Here is a 21,545-nt window from a genome sequence, read left to right as displayed (position 1 = left end):
GAAACTCACCTTCCTTCACCCAATTCACTGGATGCAAACGAGATATTGTCTTCTTCTAATTAATCTTCATGGGCCTCATAGGCTGAACAAAACAAAACACATGCGTGCTAAGTCGCTTCAGTCATGTCTGACTCTTTGCGACCCTATGGACTGTAGCCCACCAGGCTCCTCTGTCCATGGGATTCTCCAGGCAAGAAACTGGAGTGGGTTGCCATTTCCTTCTCCAGGGGATCTTCCCACCCAGGGATCAAACCTGCGTCTCTTACATCTCCTGCATTGGCATTGGTAGGCAGGTTCTTTACCACTAGCGCCACCTGGGAAGCCTGAAAACAAAACACAGTTTTCTTTAAAGAATGACTCCTTGGCCAGGTCACAAGCTCTTCAAGACAGGGACTGAGGCAGTAGGGACCCCCTCTTCAAACGGCCAAACAGATGGGAGCGGAGACACTCATTAAAGTGGAGAGAAACGCACGTTGTGTTCTGGGGCATGCTGGGGGGAAGGTACAGCTGACAATGCCATGATGGGAGAAGCCATGCTACAAAACTTTAATTTTTCAGAAAGTTAAGGCAACAAGAAAAAAAGCCTTAAATGCTGCTGGTGCAATTCCAGAAGACTGAAAGAGCTCAGTGATGATGGTTAGTGTGCTTTTTAAAGATACCTCACCACAAAGGGTTTCTCCCACAGCCGGGAACCTTCCCTACCAACACATGTGCACACACACCCAGGAGCCCTGTCCCTCTTTGGAGGGGTGGGGGGCGTTGTTATGTGATCCAGAAAGCTCCCTAGAGGTCCCCCAGCCTCGGTCAGTGAGTCACTGCAGAGGGAAAAGGAGGAGGGCTGGTACACCGAGACAGCTTCTCAGCACTGGAGCAAGTTTACAGAGAGACGAGCCTCGCCATGCAGTGCACCTGACCACGCTCATCTCCCAGTCCCTGTGCGGAGCCTGGGGAGCAAAGGCCGGGCTCCGTACCACAGTCCGCATCTAAGCCAGCCACCTCAGACACGGGATGCCAGTGACTTTTCCCCTCCTTGACCCAGGTCCTTACAAATGCTGGCAGGCACAGTGCCTAAGCTGGGCTCCCCTCAGTGGCACAGAGGAGCTGCTTCCCAAACTCACGCGGGCGGGCAGTGGGAAGGGAGGCGCCAGCAAGCCGAAGGAGGCTTTTCTCAACTGATCATCTTGGGAAAAGCCAGATACAAATTTCACGGCTGGAATGCAGGGGTTGTGAAACGCTGGAAGAAGCCCCAAAGAGGGCCAAGGGCTCCCCTTCTGGGAAGGCGGTGGGAGGAGGGCTGGCAGGGGCGAGTGGGAGAGAAGCAGGTTACCCAGAGGGGCCTGCCTTTCTGGGAAGCAGGAAGTGAGGCCTCAAGAAAGAAAGAAATCCCCTAGCCCTGAAGTGGTGGAGAGGCCAGAGGTACGGCTGATTTTGTTTCTGAACATGAGGGCAACAAGGCTTCGTGTCAAGAAGGAATTGTGGTATAAATGAGCCAATTATGACACATTTCATTATCTCAGGGATTTGGAAGCACTGAGGCTGGCAGCATGTCCTCCTTGAGTTAAATACAAACAGTAAGCTTCTAACTCGGGGCTTTAGCCTGGACCTTGGCCTCAAGGGAGAGGTTTCTATTCATGCTCCCACTCGTGAGAAGGGGTCGGCCTGGGAGGGGGAGAGACAGGTCTGGGGTGCCCCTCACATGGGCCCTGAGCGTGGCGTGAGGAGTTAATACCGTGTTAACAGCTGAGGGACAGCCCTAAGTGCCACCCTTTCCTCACCAAATCACTTATTAGCCTTTCTGTACCTCAGCCTCCTCACCTAGAAAAGGGGGATAATAATATTATCTACTTCACAGAGTGACCACGAGGGTGGTATTAATACAAAGTCCTTGGAACATGACCTGGCTCACGCACTTCACCAGTAGTGCTGGCTGCTACTGAGATGGGAAAGAGCGAGTGTCCGAGTCCCCCAGGCAGGCCAGAGCCTCGCTGCTCATGGCCAGGCTCCACGGGCTCTTCTGCTTCTCCGCTCTATCTCCACAGCCTCCTCAAATCACGTTTGGCCCCATGAGGACCACATCTCAGAGTCCCCACCCAGAAAGCCTGACTAAAGGAAAACTGGACACAAAGACACAACACAGCCTGTGCCCATTGTGCCCCCGCAGGGAGAGAAGCAAACACTGGTGCCAGCATGTTTTGGGTTGGCTTTCTCAGTCCCGATCCAGGCGGTTTATCTGAAATGGGGTCAGCTCCCAGGGTGGGCAGCACAGATATTACACTCGTGCTTGCTAATGTGAATCGAGTCCACCACCACTGATCCTGAGATAACAGGGAGCTGGAGACTAGGGGGCAGGGGGTGGTGTTGGAAAATGTTCTTGGGGAAGGAGGAGAAACCAGTTCTCAACCAAATGCTAGCAGATTGGTAACTAGGACCAATGACCTTAGAGGAGACAGTGCCAACTCCCTTCAGACTGCAGATTCCAGTGCCTTAGAGATGTGACTGGGTCCCTGAGCTGCAGGGAGGGGAGAGGACCCCAGAGGGTTGCACCTCTGCTCTACTCTCATCCATCTCTCTGTAGCTCAGCCAATTCAGGCCAGAGTGGAGGCTGCAGCTCTGCCTTGTCTGCAGACGGCCCATGGACCAGGTCCGATCCTTACTGCTCAGCAGACTGAGTCTGGGCTAGATGTGAGCACCCAAGAATCTTGAGCCCAGCAAAAGGTTGCTGGGGCTGCAGCAGCTGGAAGTACGCCCAAGACAGGGCGTGAGAGTTCAGGCTTGTTCCAGATATATAACAGGGGCAAGTGGGGTACCTCCACAGGAGCCCCTGCCCTTCTGCCCAGAAACCTAGACCTTCAGAGGTGGAGGGGCCATCTGAACTAAGACCATCTACAAGTTATGGGGCAATCTGTTTGAGCCTTTGAGCCTACAAGTACCTCCCAACCTCCCACCAGTGCCAACAGGGCCCAGAGGAAGAGGCCCAGCTCAGGACAAGGGAAGAAGTATGGCCCTGGGATGGGAGCCAGACTCCCAGGTGGAGAGTTTCCAGATGCCCCATGACTCTGCCTGGCCCTCTGCAGCTGCCAGGGGAGGATGGTGCCTTCGGCCAGCTCCTTCAAGGCAGCTGGCTGCAGAAACCCACTGGCTAGAGTTAAAAGCTGCTCAGAGGTACAGTGGAGGCTTCTCCAGGCTTTTGCCAAAGAGCTCCACTCTCATGGCTTCTGGATGGCAGATTCACCAGGTGGGCCACCTCAGGCAGCCAGAGCAACTCTCCCTACTCCACAATCTGCTCCCAGGTTCCAGTCTCAACTTTAACCAGCCAGGTCTTCCCTGTTCCATCCCCGTCAGCTCCATCTCCTGCTTGTTAAAATTCTAGGGCACCTTCAAGGCCCATCTCATGTACTTCCTCCTCCAGGAAGCCCTCCCTAACTACTCAAGATCATGCTGACTTGTCCCTTCTGTAGCACATTAAATCACTACCGCTTCTGGGGGTCATGGATGAGGAACTGAAGATAGAAAATTCAAAGTAACTAATTCCAACAAATTACATCCACAGCCAGAATCATGCCAATTAATTAATTCATTCAGTTCATGTATTCCCAAAAGAGCCTACACCCCAGATGGCCCTCTGGGTCCTGAGCCTGCCACACAGCGAATGTGTAATAAAGACTTCTCAGAAGAAGAATGGATCACCCTGGACCTGCAGGAGTGGTCCGCCTCCCTTTTAGCCCAGGACACAGCAACTTCCTCTCTGGCAGGCAGGGTTCCTGCTCTGGGCTGCCAGTTCCCAGGCTGCCCCTGCCAGCAGCTATTCCCTGGAGTTGCCCTGGGACCAAGGGCAGAGGCGGGGGGTGCCCAGCTCCAGCTCTGCCTACCATTTGTCCCCAACAGAAGAGGAGAGGTCAGCAGGAAGTAGATCTGACCTCTCAGGTGGTCAAAAGTCTCTCTGAAGAGCTCGTGGACAGATAGCAGAGGCCTGAGAGGACTTACCTTCCCTGGGCCCCCTGGAAAGGAGGCAGGAAGAAGGGCCTCAGCAGCAGGCGTCCAGTCTGGGGCTGGCCAGACAGGGAGGCCCCTGGGGTTGCAGCTATCAGCCGGAGACCAGGCTCCAGGAAGGAAGGAAGGGCAACTCTGGCCGAGGCCGAGATAAGGAGGGGAATGGTGCTCAGCACAATGGGCTCCCACAAGGCTGGGAGGCCCCAAGTCAGATTTCGCCCCAACTTGGCCTCCCATCTGCTCACACAGCCCGTGTAAATATTTACTGTTGTTTATATTTCTGCTCTGCTGGGTCCCCTCCGAGGCCCTTATGACCATGGATCTGTGTGCCCCAGAGACCCTGAGTCCATCCAGAAAGGCCTCTGGGCATTGTTCTCTCTCATGCAAGCCATAGGGACAGGATCTGAAGGACAGAACTGCTCCCGTGTCCCAGTCTCGGGACACTGCTGTCAGGAAGCTGGACTGACCCCCTCTGTGGGTGGGCAACTTACGGGGCCCGGTCGTGGGTGAGGCCGTTCTGTCGCTGAGGGTTGATTGGCGGAAGGACGGGTTTGCTGTTGATCTCAAGTCCTCTCCTCAAGGTCTCCCGGATCTGCTCTGTGTCTGCAATGACACCACCAAGTTACCCAATGGGTCTCTGGGCCCCAGCAGCTCCATTCCCGTCTTTAGAGCCTAGCTCTGCAGATGTGCTGGGGAAAGGCCCCTGAGAAGGTTGGTCTTGAGGCCACTCCAGCTATCAGCTGTGAGATCTGAGTGCAGCATGAGGACACGGGGCAGATGAGGCATTGTGTGCTCCCCAAACTTTTGGTCTGAAGAGCACCATGCTTGTAGAAGACGAGGAATGGCCCCTGGACCACAGAAGGGCGCCTTCCAAGGCAGGGCTCTCCTCCACTGTCCTTCTTTTCTTGTGTCACAGGCCCTAGGCTTACCCCTAACATGGGTCCAGACAGTGACTCACAAGACAGCCGCTGCCCAAGACCACCCAGGAATTCTTCCCACTTACTGGATGCCAGTAACGGCTGCAAGTGCTCTGCCATGAACGGGCAGGCGTCCCTGACACAAGTTTCTGGGTTTGGGGTAGTCAGCTGGTGTCTGGTCTTGACACCCTTTCCCCTGGGGCCAGGTCAGTGGGATGCTGAGTCATCTTCCCACCTTGGTCCCATCCCAGGGAACCCTGCCTCTTCACAGATCTGCCAAGGACCAGGAGGTGAGAAAAGAGTCTCTTGGTGGAATTATTTCTTTGCAAGATGCTTTGCTGGTCTTCGGGGTAAAGCTTACTACTCTGGTCCCCTACACTGAGATTTTGGTCTAAGACTTATTTCTGCAAACACACACTAAAAAGAAAATTAATGTTGGTTGATCAAAGGGTGGGCTTAGGGTAGATGCTGAACATGATTAGTGATTTTTCTAGCTGTTTGTTACAGCCTCATGGATCTTACTTAAAAGAATTTTTTTAAAATAGCCAATAATGGTTGAAATTTTGGACAAAGCTGTGAATCCTTCCTTAAATTAGCTCTTTTTCGCAAAAGCAACTGAATGAGTCTAATAACTGTACAGTCTCTCAGAACCTCCCTGGGGCTTGGCACATCATTAGAACAAGCAGGAAGGAAAGAAAAGGGTCAGATATTTGCATGAGGGGTTTAAGTTGTTCTTTATGGAAAGAAAACCTTTTATAATTGCTATCACATGTGTTTGTATTTTATGCAGGACCAAGTATCTTACTCTTCAAAACATAAAGAAAGGGGGAAGCATAGAGAAAGGAAGTAGAGCAGCTATAAGCACATGTCTTTATATATGGCTGCTTTTCTTTTGAAGATAGTTAGGGATGCCCTTTCTTTAAAACCATGACTGCTTCTCTAGCCAAGACTAGCATGCTGAGCTTCCAACAGGAGAGCCATACCCTCCTTCTCCAAGGCCCACCCGCCTAGGTTCAGAGGTAAGGGTGCTTGCCCCTGCCCTTACTTTGTATCTGCAAGACAGTGTGTGTGTGGGCGGGGGGTAGAGTCTATAAACTGGTCTCATACTCAGGCCTTTCCCATCAGAGGCCTGGGCAGAGCTGAGGCCAGTATGATCCTCGGGTTTGGCATGGCTTTCAGGCTAGAGCTGGGCCCTGTGTCAATTCTGTGGGTGGCCAGGGCTTGTTCTCCTGCACTTGGGTGGACTATGGTCGTTTCCTGTAACTGTTCTAGGGCTTCCACTCACCTCCCCGACCTCAGATTGCAAGGGGCAAACCTAAAACACAATGGTCCCTGCTGGAGGTACAATGTGAAATACATACACACAAAACCCAGGAGAAATGGGTCAGTAAAGCTCCCTCCATTCCACCTTGCTGGAGATCTCACTGGCGGTTTAAATACTGCCAAGAAATGCTAAAACCCAGCCTGGGCAAGGGGAAGGCAAGGCCCCCACCTTTGCCGGAGAGCCGCCGGGGCTGAGCGCCCACGCAGATGCTCCGGCTGTCCTCGTCATCCTCGGGGGGCCGGCTCAGGTCATCCCAGGCGCACTTGGCACTGACACCACTCAGGTTGGAGCCGTCTGTCTCGATGCCTTTGTCAACTCGCTCCTGCTTGGAAAGAACCAAAGAGCCAGAGTTCCTTCAGCCAACCAGTGGCCCAAGGTCACCACCCATATTTGCTTGCCCATATTTACTGAGCCTCAATAAGAGGTAAGGGCTTCCTTGGTGGCTCAGCAGTAAGAATCTACCTGCCAATGTGGGAGAGGTGGGCTCGACCCCTCGGTAGGGAAGATACCTTGGAGAAGGAGATGGCAACCCACTCCAGTATTCTTGCCTGGAGAATCCCAGGGACAGAGGAGCCTGGTGGGCTACAGTCCATGGGGTCACAAAGAGCTGGACATGACTTAGGGACCCAGCACGAGCATGAGTAAGAGCTAAGCACGGGACAGGTGTCAGAAGAACAGGATTCCTGACTCTATTCTGCCCTGGTTACTAACGAGTGACAGTCTCTGCCAGCCACTGGGCTCCTCCAGGAGAACCAGGAGTTAGGGGAGCTGGGAAGAATGAAAATCCCAAGGGAAGCTTCTCCTCACTCATTAGACTTCCAGTATAGTGACCTTCACACCTGTTTCAGAGCCCTGACTCTGCCCACCCTGTGCTGGCCTATGGAGCTGACGTAGCAGGGCCAGGAACTACCTCCTGGAGGAAAGGCACAGTCCTTCCTCTGCTGACTGATCACCCGGCCCTGCTCCAGAGGCCAGTGTGGAAGCCAGCCACAGGCGGGAGAGACTGGGACTCAGCTCCACCTCTCCAGCTCCACACCTGCAGTTTCTTCTTCCAACAGCAGAGGGTGTGGTCACACGGTGACGAGCCCCAGAGAGCAGAAGGGCAGGACTTTCCCTGCAGCATTGCTGACTTGTTTGGCCAACGATTCTGGATGGAGATTCTTTTCCATTTCTTAGACTGAACTGGCGGCCGGGAGGGCGGTGAGCATCTGCAAGCTCCACCAGAGGTCCTGCCTTCGCACAGGCCTTGATATTGTGGAGTCCAAACACTCTCCAAATGGTCTCAAGGAAGAGGTGAACACAAATACCCTGGGATTTCCGGTAAAATACAGTTGTGCTGTTGGGCTTTGGATGAAAGGTCATCTGGGAGGCTCCTGCAACCTCGTTCATAAACAGTCATGTGGGCCAAATAAAGCTCCTGAGTCAGGACCTCAATTAGAATCTGCTCCTCCCTGTCTGGGGACCTTCTCCCCATGGCTCCACAGGCCCATACTGGCCTGCTGCTTGGCTGGGGAGCCTGTTCAGAAAGCACAAGGTAAGCCTACAGAGAGGGTCCTTGTTTCTGGACACCGTCAGCAGGTGGCCCTGGCCTGATGCCTCCTTCCCATCAGCCCCCCTCTCCCCATCTCCAGGGCTCCCATCAGCCCAGGCAAAGCTGAGGATTCTGAGTTGACAACAGGGAGTGGCTCTCTGTGCCCTAGGCAGGGGCGTGCAGGTTTGCTCAGGATAGAGTCTATGTTTTTCCTTCTCCACTGGCCACCTTGGGGCCCCTCATCTAAGCAAGAAGCTGAAGACATCTCTTGGCTCAATGAGCTCAGCCCACTTACTTTATGAGTAAACAAGAAAGGGTAAAGATGCCGAGGAGTCTGAGGACTTGTTCCCGCACACAACTGGCTAGTGGTAGAGTGTGGAGCAAAGGGCCAGGAGCAGCTCTAAAACAAACCAGCTGCAAGTAGACCCCAGAGACACAAGTGAGCACAGAGCAGCTCCCACTGGGCGCACACCGAGGTGCTTTGCTTGCTTTTAAAGAACACTAGTGCTCTGGGTCCTGCTGGCTGGCCTTAGGGATGCCTGAAGACTAGAAAGGAGAACTGTTCTCGGTATGTAGAGCAAGGACAGGCTGCTTACCCTAGTAGCTTAAAGACTGGGTGCTTTCTTAGCACTTGGCACTTAGGACAGGGGCCAAAGCAACAGCCCATGATGCCCTGTGCTGGATCCCAGTGTGGCTGCAGAACAAGGGCTTAGGGAAACACAGCCATGTGGTTCCAGTTCTTGCATAAGCAGAAGCTACTAGGAAACCAAGTTAAAGGAGAGATAACAGAGGATCCTGGCAGTGATCGAAAAGGTAAATAAGTAAATAGAGGAGCATCATCTGTGAATGAGTAGGCTTCTGCCCGAGAACTCCCAGGTCTGCAGTAATGAGCCCAGGGACCGCAGGCTGCCTGTCTGCCTGCTACCTCTCCCTACCCCCTCCCAGCCTTCCTAAAGAACACCAACTCTTGGCACTAACACAGGCTGCCTGTGGCCTGTGAGATTTCTACAGAGGCATAAAATGTTCAGAGATGGCAATGACTTGCAAAGGGCAAGGGCAAAAGAGAAGGAGGCAGGCACGTGCCAGGCACATTACTGGCTGTCTGCGGTTCCTGTTTCATGAGAAGCCCATAAGAAACAAAGTTATGCTCTACCCGGCTTTCAAAATTCACCTGCATACAAACAGAGTGCTGCTTCTAAAAATCCCAGAGATGACACTGACACCACTGTACAGGTGGGCCACACAGCAAGCGGGAACGGCCGACCTGTGTGTACAAAGACTTTCTTTTATAGATCAAGGGATACCAACCTACCCACGGGAGGAGCTCGGTGTCTGACTGCCCAAGATGAAAATGATCTGAAAGAGGGTAGGATCTTTAGACCAATCAGCCCTCATCCCCGCAGCTGGGCTGTGGGGTCACTGTCACCTGTTCCACTGTCTGTCATGGTGCGGCAGTGGCAGTAGGGAGGTTTTCTGAAAGGAAGCCCGTGTTCTTCTAAGAAGGGGAACATGGCAGGATGAATCCCAGACAAGCAATACCCATTATACTGATTTTCTTTCTTGCTGGTGATCCAATTTTTTGGTCAGGTTTATTGATGTATAATTTGCATTCAATAAAATCAATCCTTTTAAAATTCAGGAAAATGTGTTTAGACAATTTTTCCTGGACTGAAATCTCTGCTCCATTATGTACTCTGCAGAATTCAGAGAACAAGTTACATATCATGCCATATTTCTACTCACTCACAAATACAGCTCCTCTGTTTTCCCAGCAGGAAAGCCAGGGTTATGTGGCAGAGGCCTAGGCACAGTGTGCTAGAAACGTTTTCCTCACTCAAGACATACTTGCAAGTGCGGGTCGATCTCAAATATGGTCTCTCCCCTCCGCATGTCAGTTATCAGCCAGGGACCGCCAGCGCTGTGGACAAGGAAAGGGGACAGGATGGTAACTGAAGGGTTGGGGCTGACGGGCTGGGTCTACAGCCTTCCCTGCTCACTGCCCCAGGCCCAGAACACAGGGTACTAGTGGCCAAGGGACAGCCAGGGGTAGTGATCAGGGAGGCCCAGTGTGAAAACCCAGAGTCTGAGCAGTAATGTAAGGGGGAAGGAGGGGCTCCCAATCCCTGACCTGGGGAGCCTGCCCCCACCTCCTGGCGCAGGGGTGCACTCACACGGGTACTGTCCGCAGCAGCTCCAGGATGCCCTGCCCATTCCACTGCTGGGCTGCGTGGAGCTCCTCAGTGCAGACACCGACGATCTGAGACCCAAGGACAAAGATGCCATTGTGCGTTAATGGCCATTCCTCCCACCCATCCAGAAGGTCAGCCACACAGGCTCTCTCAGTGTCCTCAAACCTGGGGGACCACAGGCAGGATCTGTGCTCTGGGGTTGATGTGTCCAAAATAAGATGGTTCCTTTAGAAAGGAACAGCGGCCTGACTAGGAGACAGATGGGTCCACAGGTGGGGCACCAAGGTCTGACCCTTGCCCTGCTGCGATGGCTCAGGTGTCTGGGTGACACAAAGCCATGCCCCAGATGGCAGAAGAGAAAATCAGGGCCCTGCAGACTTAGGATGGGTCCCCAGCCCACGTCTCTGGAAACAGGGGAGGTCCAAGGAGATGTTCCTACCCAGGCGAGATCACAAGAATTGTAAACAGAGGAGATTCTGAGACCCTTCTAGCTCGGAAAGACAACCAGAGGCTGCCAGCAGCTCGAAGAAAAGCTCCCTTCCTTATCAGGGGCTGAACTTTTGAGTAAATCTCAGAAGAAAAAACTAGACCTTCACAGAGACCCACCATGACCACAAGCAGCCTGGTTACAGCTGGGGGAGATGCACGCTCCTCTGGGTAAGGTCCAGTCCAGCCCCAAGCTGCCCGCCAGAGGGGTCCTGGGCCTGTGGCTGTCCAGGTCTTATAAGTTCACAGAAATACCCTCCCCTGCTATCCACTCAGCTATGGCCACCCTCTCCTACCCAAATGGCCCCGCCCCTGCCCCCTCAGCCCATCTCAGCAGATTGAAGCAGACCACCCGAATCCACCTGACAGACCATCAGAGGGACTAGAAAGAGGGAGAAGACCACCCGCCCTCCCATCCTGCCAGGGAAGGCTGGAGCCCATGTCCAACCCGGGCCTCACCTGGAGGAAGGTGACCACCCCAAAGGGTGTCTGCACAGGCTGCATCTGCGGGTCCTCTGTCAGCAGCATGTGCTGAATTCTTGACTCACTGTTGTCCAAAGGACTGTGCCAAGACACGTGGTCGCCACTGCAGAAGGTGTTCTCTGTGGAGAGACGTGAGGGTCCTCAGCGTTTGAGGCCTGGCAGGCAGCCTTGAAGCCCAAGCTGGGGCCTGAGAAGCCTGGGCTGGGAGGCTCCATAGCCTTCCAAGGTGGCCCCAGTGAAGGAGGGGAAGCATTCACTCAGATGAGAGCAAAGAATATGGCTATTTCCCCCAAATCAAATGCATTCCTGCTTGCCAATCCTGCCAGCCTTCAATGGAAAATGACAGGCTGCCAGTGGGGCTGCTCGCTTGGGGGGCCCAACAACTTCTGGAATCTTCACTTCCCCAGCACCTTCACTGGGGGAGTTCAGTGGGAAGGGGCAGCCACAATCAGGTCTGCCAAGAAAGAATGAAGTACAGAAGAATGAAAGAATTCAGCCAGAAGTCCACAGGAAGGCTGGAGGGCTGTGAAAGCCCTTCACCTTGGAAAAACATACTAGGATTTCTGTGCAGCTGCTGTTGCTGCTGCTGCTAAGTCGCATCCGTCGTGTCCAACTGTGCGACCCCACAGACGGAAGCTCACCAGGCTCCTCCGTCCATGGGATTTCCCAGGCAAGAGTGCTGGAGTGGGGTGCCATTGCCTTCTCTGTCTGTGCAGCTGAAACTGTTCAAATAGGAATCCCCAACCTCGGAGGGCGAGTTTCCCATAGGCAGAGAGATTCAGGGAACAGCTCCTCAGCAGACGGAGATATGACCATGCCTCACACACCTCGGCAGAGACATGCAGCCCGGAGGGGCAGGTGCTGCCCTGGAGGACACAGGCTTTGGGCCCAGGCTGCCTAAGAGAAACGTGCAAATACGGCCACCTGACAGTCTCCCTGTTGCCCTTCACACGGGCCCACTGCTTCAAAGAAAGATGCGTGAGGGAGCAGAGCCACAAGGGGAAAATACCCAGATGCTATGAAGTTTCCTGTTCCCCTGCCTTTCACCTTGGGTATCCTTCCACAGGTCTGCATTTACCAGACTGAAGGCATCTACAGGTCCTTTTCCATTTCTTCCCGCTTCACATTGTTTTGCACATTTCATTCAAAATTATGTATCCTGGAGATCATTCATATCAACACACAGAAAGTTACCTCATAGTTTCCCCTCAATTATAAATTATTATTTATAAATATAATATTGTATTATATTGGCTTAAGGTACACAACATAATGATTTGCTATATGTATATATTGTTAAATTATTATCACAACAAGCCAATCACCACACAAGATATTTTTTTTTTCTTGTGATGAGAACTTTTAGGATCTACTCTCTTCGGAACCTTCACGTATATAACACAGTATTGTTGACCATAGCCACTCTGCTGTATATACCTCCATAGAATTTATCTTGTAACTGGAAGTTGTACCTTTTAACTCCCTTTACCCAATTTCACCTACCCGCCCCCCCACCCCCCCAGCAACCTCCTCTCTCCTCTGGCAACTATCTGTCTGTTATGTGTATCTATGAGCTTGGTTTTCATTTTTTCTTTTGTTTATTTATTTTTTTAGATTCCACATGTCAATGATATCATATGATACTTATCTTTCTTTTTCTGACTTTGTAAATTAATTGACCACATGTGTGGCTTTATTCCTGGGTTCTTTACCCTGTTCCACTGATTTATGTGTCTGTTTTTAATGTTAATACCATACAGTTTTGGTTACTATAGTTTTATGTACAATAACTACTTCATTTCTTATTCTTATTTTTTAAAATAATCATGAAGTAAGTTTGTATTTTTCATTCTGAAATAGTCAACTACCTCATATTTTATATAACTGTCGTAGTTCATACCAACTACAGTTAGTAGTAGAACTAATGTATAGTGGTTCATTGTGGTCTATTGCTTATGATCTGGGAATCTGCAATTGTCAAGATCTCATCACTTTTCAGTCAACATTTAAAGTAAGGCACAGGGAGAGTCAACTACAAACCCCCCAATTTCCCAATTCCTGCTCAGCCTGCTCCTCCCAGATTTTCTCCCCTTTACAGAAGTATGTGTCTACAAGCAGCATACGTGATCTGCAAGAAAGAAGCAATACGACAGGTAAAAAGACTGGATTAGTAATTAAAAGCTTCCCCCCACAATAAAAGGTCTAGGCCCGATGACTTCAATGTAAATTCTACCAACAGTTAGAGAAGAATTAATACCAATTTTTCATAAACTTTTCCAAAAATCAAACAAAGAAAAAGGTAACACTTCCCAATTCATTCTATAAAGCCCTGATACCAAAACCAAAGGCATTACAAGAAAAGAAAGCCACGGACCAATATCCCTTATGCACGGACACAAAAATCATCAACAAAAATATCAGCAAAATGAATACAACAACATATAAAATGACACAATGACCACGTGAGATTTATCCCAGAAATACAAAGTTAGTTTAACATAAGACAATCAATGTAATGTAAATACTACATCAACAGAATACAGATTTTTTGGAAAATCACAGGATTCTCTCCATAGACACAGAAAAAGCATTTATCAAAATGCAATACTTTTTTTTTTTTAATGACAAATACACTCAAACTAGGAATAGATGAGAACTTCCTCAATCTGTTAAAGGGCACCTACAAAAAATCTACAGCTAACATCATACCTGATGATGAAACACTGAATTATTTCCCTCTAAGATCAACAACAAAACAGAGATACGGGCTCTCACCACTTTTATTCAACATGGTATTAGGGGTTCTGAACTTCCCTGGTAGTCCTGCGGTTAAGAATACCCCTGACAATGCAGGGGACGTGGGTTTGATCCATGCTTTGAAAAGATTCCACATGTTGTGGGGAGCCCTTGAGCCACAACTACTGAAGCCTGTGTGTCTAGAGCCTGTGCTCCACGACGAGAGGAGCCACCACAAGGAGAAGCCTGCACACTGCACCTAGAGGCAGCCCCTGCTCACCACAACTAGAGAAAGCCCGTGCACAGCGGTGAAGACCCAGTGCGGCCAAAAGCAAACAAATACATCAGTAACACTTAAAGAGAATACAATAAAATAGAAAAGAAGGACCAAGAGGGAATCATTCCCTAGGTTCTAAAAAACAAAACAAACAAACAAACAAAAAACCCTATGGTATTAGAGGTTCTAACCAAGGCAATAAGGTAAGAAAAACAAATAAAAAATTGGATAGACTGACAAGGAAATAAAACTACCTCTATCTATAGATGACATGATCTTATAATTGAAATCCTAAGGAATCTACTAAAAAACTATCAGAAAAACACAAGTTCAGCAAGATTTCAGGATATAAGAATAATAAACAGCTAGTGCATATTTCTATACACTAAGAAGAGCAACTTGAAAATGAAATTGATAAAATAATTCCATTCACAACAGAATCAAAAAGAATACAATACTTGGGAATAAATTTAACAAAAGAAATGTAAAATTTGTACTCTGGAAACTATAAAAGGACTGCTGCAAGAAAATAGAGAAGACCTACATAGATGGAAATTGCTCATAAACCAGGAGACTTAATGTTGTTAAGATGGCAATATTCCCCAAAGTGATCTACAGATTTAATACAGTCCCTGTTAAAATGCCAAATGCCCCCCCCCTCCATCTTTTGCAGAAATTCACAACCTGATCTTAAAATTCATTTGAAAATGCAAGGGACACAGAATAACCAAAACAATCTTGAAAAAGATGGACGATTTAATCTTTCTGTTTTCAAAACTTGCTACAAAGCTATAGTCATCAAGACAGTGTGGTACTGGCACAAGAACACCATTTGATCAAGGTAACACAATTTATAGAGTCCAGAAACAAACCCTCAAATTTATGGTCAATTAATTTCTGACAAGATAGTCAAGACAATTCAATACAGGAAAGAATACTCTTTTCTGCAGATAGTGATGGAACAACTGAATATCTACATCCAAGAGAATCAAGCTGGATTCCTTCTCTAAACCATAAATAAAACTTAATTCAAAATGGATCATAAACCTAACTATAATAGAACTACAAAACTCTTAGAAGAAACATAAGAGTAAATCTTCTGTCCTTGAATTAGGCAATGTTCTTAGATAGATACCAAAAGCACACACAAACAAAGAGAAGATAAATTGGACTTCATTAAAATTAAAACCTGTTGTGATTCAAGAAAGTGAAAAGAAACGCAAATGAAAACCACAAGGAAATAATCACTTTACACACATTGATTGATTTAGCCGCTAAGTCGTATCCAACTCTCGTGACCCCATGGACTGTAGCCTGCCAGGTTCCTCTCTCCATGGGATTTTCCAGGCAAGGATACTGGAGTGGGTTGTTCTTTCCTTCTCCAGGGGATCTTCCTGGGTCTCCTGCATCGCAGGTAGATTCTTTACCGACTGAGCTATGGGGGAAGCCCTCATATGTACATTAGGATGGCCATTATAAAAATAAAAAAATAAAGCAAACAAAAACCTCAGAAAATAACAAGTATTGGTGAGGATTTGGAAAAATTGGATCCCCTCTGCATTAGTGGTGCTGTGCTGTGTTTAGTCACTTGGTCGTGTCCGACTCTTTCTGACCCCCAAGGATTGTAGCCAGCCAGGCTCCTCTGTCCATGGGGATTCTCCAGGCAAGAATACTGGAGTGGGCTGCCATGCCCTCCTCCAGGGGATCTTCCCATCCCAGGGATTGAACCCAGGTCTCCTGCATTGCAGGCAGATTCTTTACCACCTGAGACACCAGGGAAGCCCAAGAAAACTGGAGTGGGTAGCCTATCCCTTCTCCAGGGTAATTTCCTGACCCAGAAATTGAACCTGTATTCTATTTGTATTCAACCTGTATTTGTCTCCTGTATTGCAGGCAAATTCTTTATCAGCTCAGTTGCCAGGAAGCCCATGTAAAATGGTGGAACTGCTTTGGAAAAGTTTGGTGATTCCATGAAATAATAAACATGGGATTACCATATGACCCAACAATGCCACTTGTAGGTACATACCCCAGAGAAATGAAAACATGTCCACACAAGGACTTGTACTTCAGTGTTCACAGCAGCATTATTCATAATAGCCCAAAGGTGGAAACAACCCAAGTGTCCATCAACTAATGAATTAATAAATAAAATGTGGTATATCCACACAATGGAATATTATTTGGCAATACAAAATACTGATGTATTGATACATGCCACAACATGAACAACATAGCAAAAACATGATGCTAAGTGGGAAGCCAGTCACGAAAGGCCATGTGTGATTCCATTTATACATAATGTCCTGAGTAGGCAAATCTACAGAGATAGACAGATTAGTGGTTGCCTAGGGCTGGGTGACTTCACTTTCACTTTTCACTTTCATGAATTGGAGAAGGAAATGGCAACCCACTCTAGCATTCTTGCCTGGAGAATCGCAGGGATGGGGGAGCCTGGTGGGCTGCCATCTATGGGGTCGCACAGAGTCCGACACAACTGAAGCGACTTAGCAGCAGCAGCAGCAGCAGCAGGGCTGGATTGGGTAAGGGGGAATGGGAAGTGACTGGTCTGGGGCTGCTTTTTGGGGTAATGGTCTCACAGCTGTGAACTATAAAATATGTGAATTATATCTCTGTAAAGGTGATTTTTAAGAAGAAGAAAGAAAATGCAGCAGGTAAAAGGGAAGAATCTTGTGGGAGAAGAAAAGTGGAAGAAACAAGGCCCTGGACTGTTACTACCTTCACAGGTAAAGCAGCCTGACCCGGGAGAAACCTGAGTCATAGTCCCCAGACTTCAGAGCATTTTATAGTCCACCTATGCAATCACCTACTCCATTTTCATTTTCTACAAACAAGGAAAGGATCCTCAAGATTGCCCAAGGTTGTAGAGCTAGCCAGTGAGGATGGGCACAGTGCAACATCGCCCACACTTCTGAGTCACCCGTAACATCCATCAGGGTTTTCAACTTATCTGTGTACACCCATCCCATTGCCTACCTGTATTTCCCCCCTAAAATTGACTCACTTTTTAAAATCTAACAAACTTACTTTAAAGGAAATGTCATATCACTATACTACATAAGGAAAATAAAAAACCAATTTTGCTTGTCATAAAGTGGAAGATAATTTTGATAACTTCAAAATAATTTAATGAAAAAAAATAATTTATAACTGATACTGCTGCCTATCTAACATTGTTAAAAACTGAAATAAACAAGGGTCAAAGACTGTTAAAGGTTTAAAGAGTCATATCAAACTGACAAACTCAGCAGGACTGAATCAGAACTGAAGAGGGAAGACAGTCCTCACTCGTCACAGTATTGAGTGCTTTGTCCAGTTACCATTTAAAATCTCTTGCTGGCTTTGGCAAACCCTGGCCAACTGGCTAATTTTGCAGGTGGGAAGGCTCTGTCCTATTTGCCTCTGCTGCGTGCATGTTCGTGCTAAGTCACTTTAGTTGTGTCCAACTCTGTGTGACCCTATGGACTGTAGCCCACCAGGCTCCACTGTCCATGGCATTCTCCAGGCAAGAATACTGGAGTGGGTAGCTATTCTCTTCTCCAGGGGGGTCTTCCCTACCCAGGGATCAAACCTGTGTCTCTTACATCTAACCTGCATTGGCGGGCATGTTCTTTACCACTAAGTGCCACCAGGGAAGCCTATTTGCCTCTGTGACCCTGGGCAACTTGCCCAATCACAGTCTCTAAGCCCTTCCACATCTGTAAGTAGGAAATAGTGTGCCTACTCAGTGCGTGTTCCACTGGAGCATGTTATTACTCCTGTACTGGAATACTGCTACTTCCATCTCGGTCAAAGTCCCTTTACCAAAAAGCACGACAGGCCACAGAACCTGTAGCTAACAGCAACTGCCAGTAGGTGGCACCATTGCTCCTGGATTAAGGAAGAGTGGCCAGTTCCCTCCAGCGCCCCACCTCTAAGCAGACTTTGGCTGGAAACAGGGAAGAGGCTACAGAGGTTTGGAATTACGACCTTTATTAACCAGAATTAACATCAATTTAAAAATACATGCTTTACAAAGCTACACTGTTTAAATGAAATACGAATAACGAAAAGCAACTCTGTACAGACAGTTTGGGAAGGGGTTGACTTTAGTCAGCTGGGAGACAGACCCGGGTTGCTGTTCCAGAACCAACACACCAACCTGCGTGATCCGGAGTGAGACGGTCTTAACTACCCACAGAAAGGTTTAGAGAGCACGTAGTTAACAACCTCCCAGACCTGCCTGCTGGGTGAACCAGACTTTTGAGCTCTGCTCTGGCCAAGAAACGGTCTTTCTTAACAATGAAAGAGCCTTGGTCACAGTTTTCAAGCCTGGGACAAAGCCACAATGGGCTCATTCTTGAGTCCGGCCTGGTCTTTATGCCCCGGATGCTCAGCCCCATTCTGTGCGGAGCCAGCACGGCCTCTGCTCTCAGGCCCAGCGCCCACCCCGGGAAGGCCTCAGCCCCATCAGAGGGGTTTTGAAATGCTAATACTGCCTCGGTTGGAGGCCCAGCTGTTCAGCCCAGTGGTTAGAGGAGCTCGCTCCCTCTCCCTTCCTTTCTTTGGTCCCCTCAAGTGTTCTTACCCAGACATCCCTGGGAACCCCACCCAAACTGCACAGCAGAGGGGCTGCCAGGAGGTGTGAAGGTGGGCAATTCCAGGTGAGGCCTGGAGGCCACTTCACATTCCCTCCCTCTTCCTCTCCGCCTCCCAGTACCATGTTGCAGTACCATTCCGCTGCTGCAGCCTGTTTGGAAAATTTACACCACTTCAGGGTGGCATAGGATCCAAAACATACTCGCTTCAGTTCTGCCCCTTGCTCAATTTAAAGAAAGCTTTCATCACTGGATGTCTCTCCCCAGTAACAAACAACTCCCTGGCAAGAACTCTTAAGAGGTTGGGGCGGGGGGGCGGTGCGTATGGCTGTGCAGATTCTAACTGACCCCTTGAATTGGCTGTCACCCTACCCTACCTCGCGAACATCCAGCTTTAGTCATGGTGGTTTGAAGTTGGACTGTGCTACATAGAAGAAGTTAGCAAAATCTAGGGAAATGGATTGCAGAAGAAAACAGCTATTGTTTGCAAAATAATGAGAGCTGCCTTTGAAACACTAAGAAACAAATGCGTTCTTCAAGAGTTCTTAAGAGTGGGATCTGTTTCCATTCTGTGTAGAAGTATAGGAGGAGCCCCCCGCCTCCCCCACCCCCCATCTCAGTGGTCAGACTCCATAAGCTTGGTCTGAGGAGAACGGGTTAATGTTGTCTCCTGGAGCCTCAAAGACAGGGTTTCTCATGGCGGATGCCAGAAGTACTCATGCTTGCGGATGGTTACCTGCGCTCCAGACATGAAGAGCAAAGGCAGGAAACCCAGCTGAACTGGGGCAGGTGTCAAAGGGGTGGCAGGTCTGCAAGAGGTGTTTCAGGGAGTGGAGGAAAACAAAAGGCAGCCCAAAGCAGGCTGGTAGACTGGAGTCTGTCAACTTTAGGGTCAAGCTCTGAACAATGGGGTTGCCATCATCATCTTTCCATCCCTCTCATCTTCTTGGTACTCACAAATCACTTTCACGATGAAGCCTTCCATGCTTCCCAAATGAAGACATAGAGCTGGTTCCTAGGACAGCTAAGCAGTTCTTCCCTGAAATGCCAGATGTTCCGACACAGATGGCTGAGCGGGAAGGTCAGGTGGCCTCCCCTGTCTCAGAAAGTCCCAGGATCAAACCAACATTCCAGGTGGGGAGAATCTGGCAATGGCCTCACCCTCTCTCCTTCCTGAGAAGGCCCACTGTGGGCTGCTGGAGCTGGGCCCAGAGAAGGCCTCCTCTGTGGTTGGAAGAGAGCCCCTTCAAGTCAACTGAAGGCCCATGAACTGCAATACATTAAATGGGCAGAAACACAAGTCTGCACAGGCACGAGCAGCCTCCAGATGCCCCAGCAGGAGGAGGAGACAGCCTGGAGGTTTTACTGAATGACCCAGGCCTAGCCGAGGTGGTGGAGGGGGTGAAGTTCAAAGTCAGCCCTGTTGGCCTCTGCCCAGCCCAGATACTCCTAACTGAAGCCACTTAGTCTGCCCACTGCCCCGCTGGATCTCCATGTAATCCTGTCCTAATTTCTAAGCCCTGGTGCTTTCTCCTTGCTTGTTCTAAGCCAAGCTGTAGGGAAAGAAGTGGGGTTGTATATTGCCTCATCTATTTGTGTCATGGTAGATTTCTAGAAATTAGGAGCCTCCAACATTTTCTGAGGTCACAGCATGTAGGACAGCTTGGTATCACTGCCACAGATTACATTTCTGGAGCCCTTAACACACCTATGAGATGTTGTGCTCATTCTGGGGAGGGGGCACCCCAGGCATCAAGCAGAGGGCACTGCCCTCACTGTCCTAGCACCCTCAGACCCAGAGCCTCCTGCAGTCCTCCCCTACATCCATGTGAAAGCACCCGCCGAAGGAAGGGAACAGACCTTCTTGCTGGGAAAGATCAGCGCTCACCTTTTCCTGGCAACGGCAACTCTCCTTCCTCCAGGGAGCCAAATAAAGTCATGAGTGGACACTTCTCTGCCCGCCTGCCCAGACTCCCCAGCTCCAAGCCAGAGCTGAGTGCAGTTCGGAGCCCTGCAGCACTGGTGAGACCTAGCCTACCCTAGGGAGTCTGGATGGCAGCTGAGAACAATATGTATGTGTATCACATAGGAGCAAAAAACTGACTGTGTCCTGGGAAATTCCCCTTTAACACTTGAGTACTGTAAGCAGACAGTATGAGGGGGACACGGGAGTTTAGAAGCTTCGATTGGTATGGAACAACAGAATCTGGCACCCCTGCCCTTCTGCGCACACATGCACAGCAGACTGTAGGAAGGAGATTCCAGGAGCCGGATTGCACAATCGCCCCGCTGCAGCGCTTCAAATCACACTCCTCCAAAGAAAGGCCGAGACAGGATTCTTTCTTTAAGAAAGAAGGAAATAACCACAAAACAAACAAACAGTGTGTGGAGGCGGGAGAGAGACAGATTGCCTGTACGTGTGTTAACGGGCTTTCGTGGCCAGCAGGCAAAGTTCTTCATAGCTGGGTGGATGGTGTCAAGCTTTTCCAACCTGGTCAAGGGGTGGAAGCAAGAATTCAACCCCTCTCCCACCTTTTAGAACTCCTGAAGGCAGTTTCTCTAGACTGGAAAAGTGAATCTGAGTGTTTGGTTAGAGAGAGTCCTTCAACTAGTTCTGTGTGACATTAATCTGGCTCAATGTGGCTGCAAGACACTGCTGGGGAAGTGGGCGTGCCATACCACTTGATTAAGTCAGGAAGAGCAAGAGGAGACGTGCTTGTTCTTACAAAACTGAAGGGGAAAGCAAAGGATATTTCTTCTAGGTTTCGTCCAGAATCAAAGGAATTGCCAAGGATTGGAAAGCCAGTCCAAGGAGATTCAAAATTGTTTCCCTATGTATTTTCTCAACAACCTCTGGCTCTCCACCTTCCTCCCTCTTCCTCAAAGACACAGATACAAAGGCAAACGATGCAGGGGAAGGGAGACCCCTTTCATAACAGAGAAACTCAGCAAAATCAGTGCAGGAGGGGGCTGGTAGGCTGCCAGTGGCCCCCAGGGTCCTCCCCCAAAAGTGA

General features: G+C 49.3%; 1 protein-coding gene across 5 annotated transcripts in view; it reads right to left on the bottom strand.

Moving 5' to 3' along the window:
* SUFU (SUFU negative regulator of hedgehog signaling) overlaps positions 1 to 21,545 on the bottom strand; it is a 105,786-nt gene that overhangs the window by 26,119 nt on the left and 58,122 nt on the right. For 4 of the 5 annotated variants that reach the window (XR_002183788.2, XR_002183789.2, XM_070780739.1 and 1 more), the window contains exons 4-8: positions 10,897 to 11,039; positions 9,934 to 10,019; positions 9,608 to 9,680; positions 6,400 to 6,556; positions 4,482 to 4,593 (exon numbers count right to left, since the gene is read on the bottom strand). Coding sequence is in view for 3 of the 5 variants with exons in the window: in XM_070780739.1 (XP_070636840.1) it covers positions 4,482 to 4,593; positions 6,400 to 6,556; positions 9,608 to 9,680; positions 9,934 to 10,019; positions 10,897 to 11,039 (571 nt within the window). In the remaining 2 variants the exon portion in view is untranslated. The remainder of the gene's footprint in view (positions 1 to 4,481; positions 4,594 to 6,399; positions 6,557 to 9,607; positions 9,681 to 9,933; positions 10,020 to 10,896; positions 11,040 to 21,545) is intronic. The other variant, XM_019988692.2, reaches the window with a different exon arrangement.

This window comes from Bos indicus, chromosome 26 (genome assembly GCF_029378745.1).
Source record: "Bos indicus isolate NIAB-ARS_2022 breed Sahiwal x Tharparkar chromosome 26, NIAB-ARS_B.indTharparkar_mat_pri_1.0, whole genome shotgun sequence".
NCBI classification, from domain to species: Eukaryota; Metazoa; Chordata; class Mammalia; order Artiodactyla; family Bovidae; genus Bos; species Bos indicus.
The sequence above is the reverse complement of the archived record's forward strand: the minus strand, read 5'-3'. Positions and strand labels throughout refer to the sequence as shown.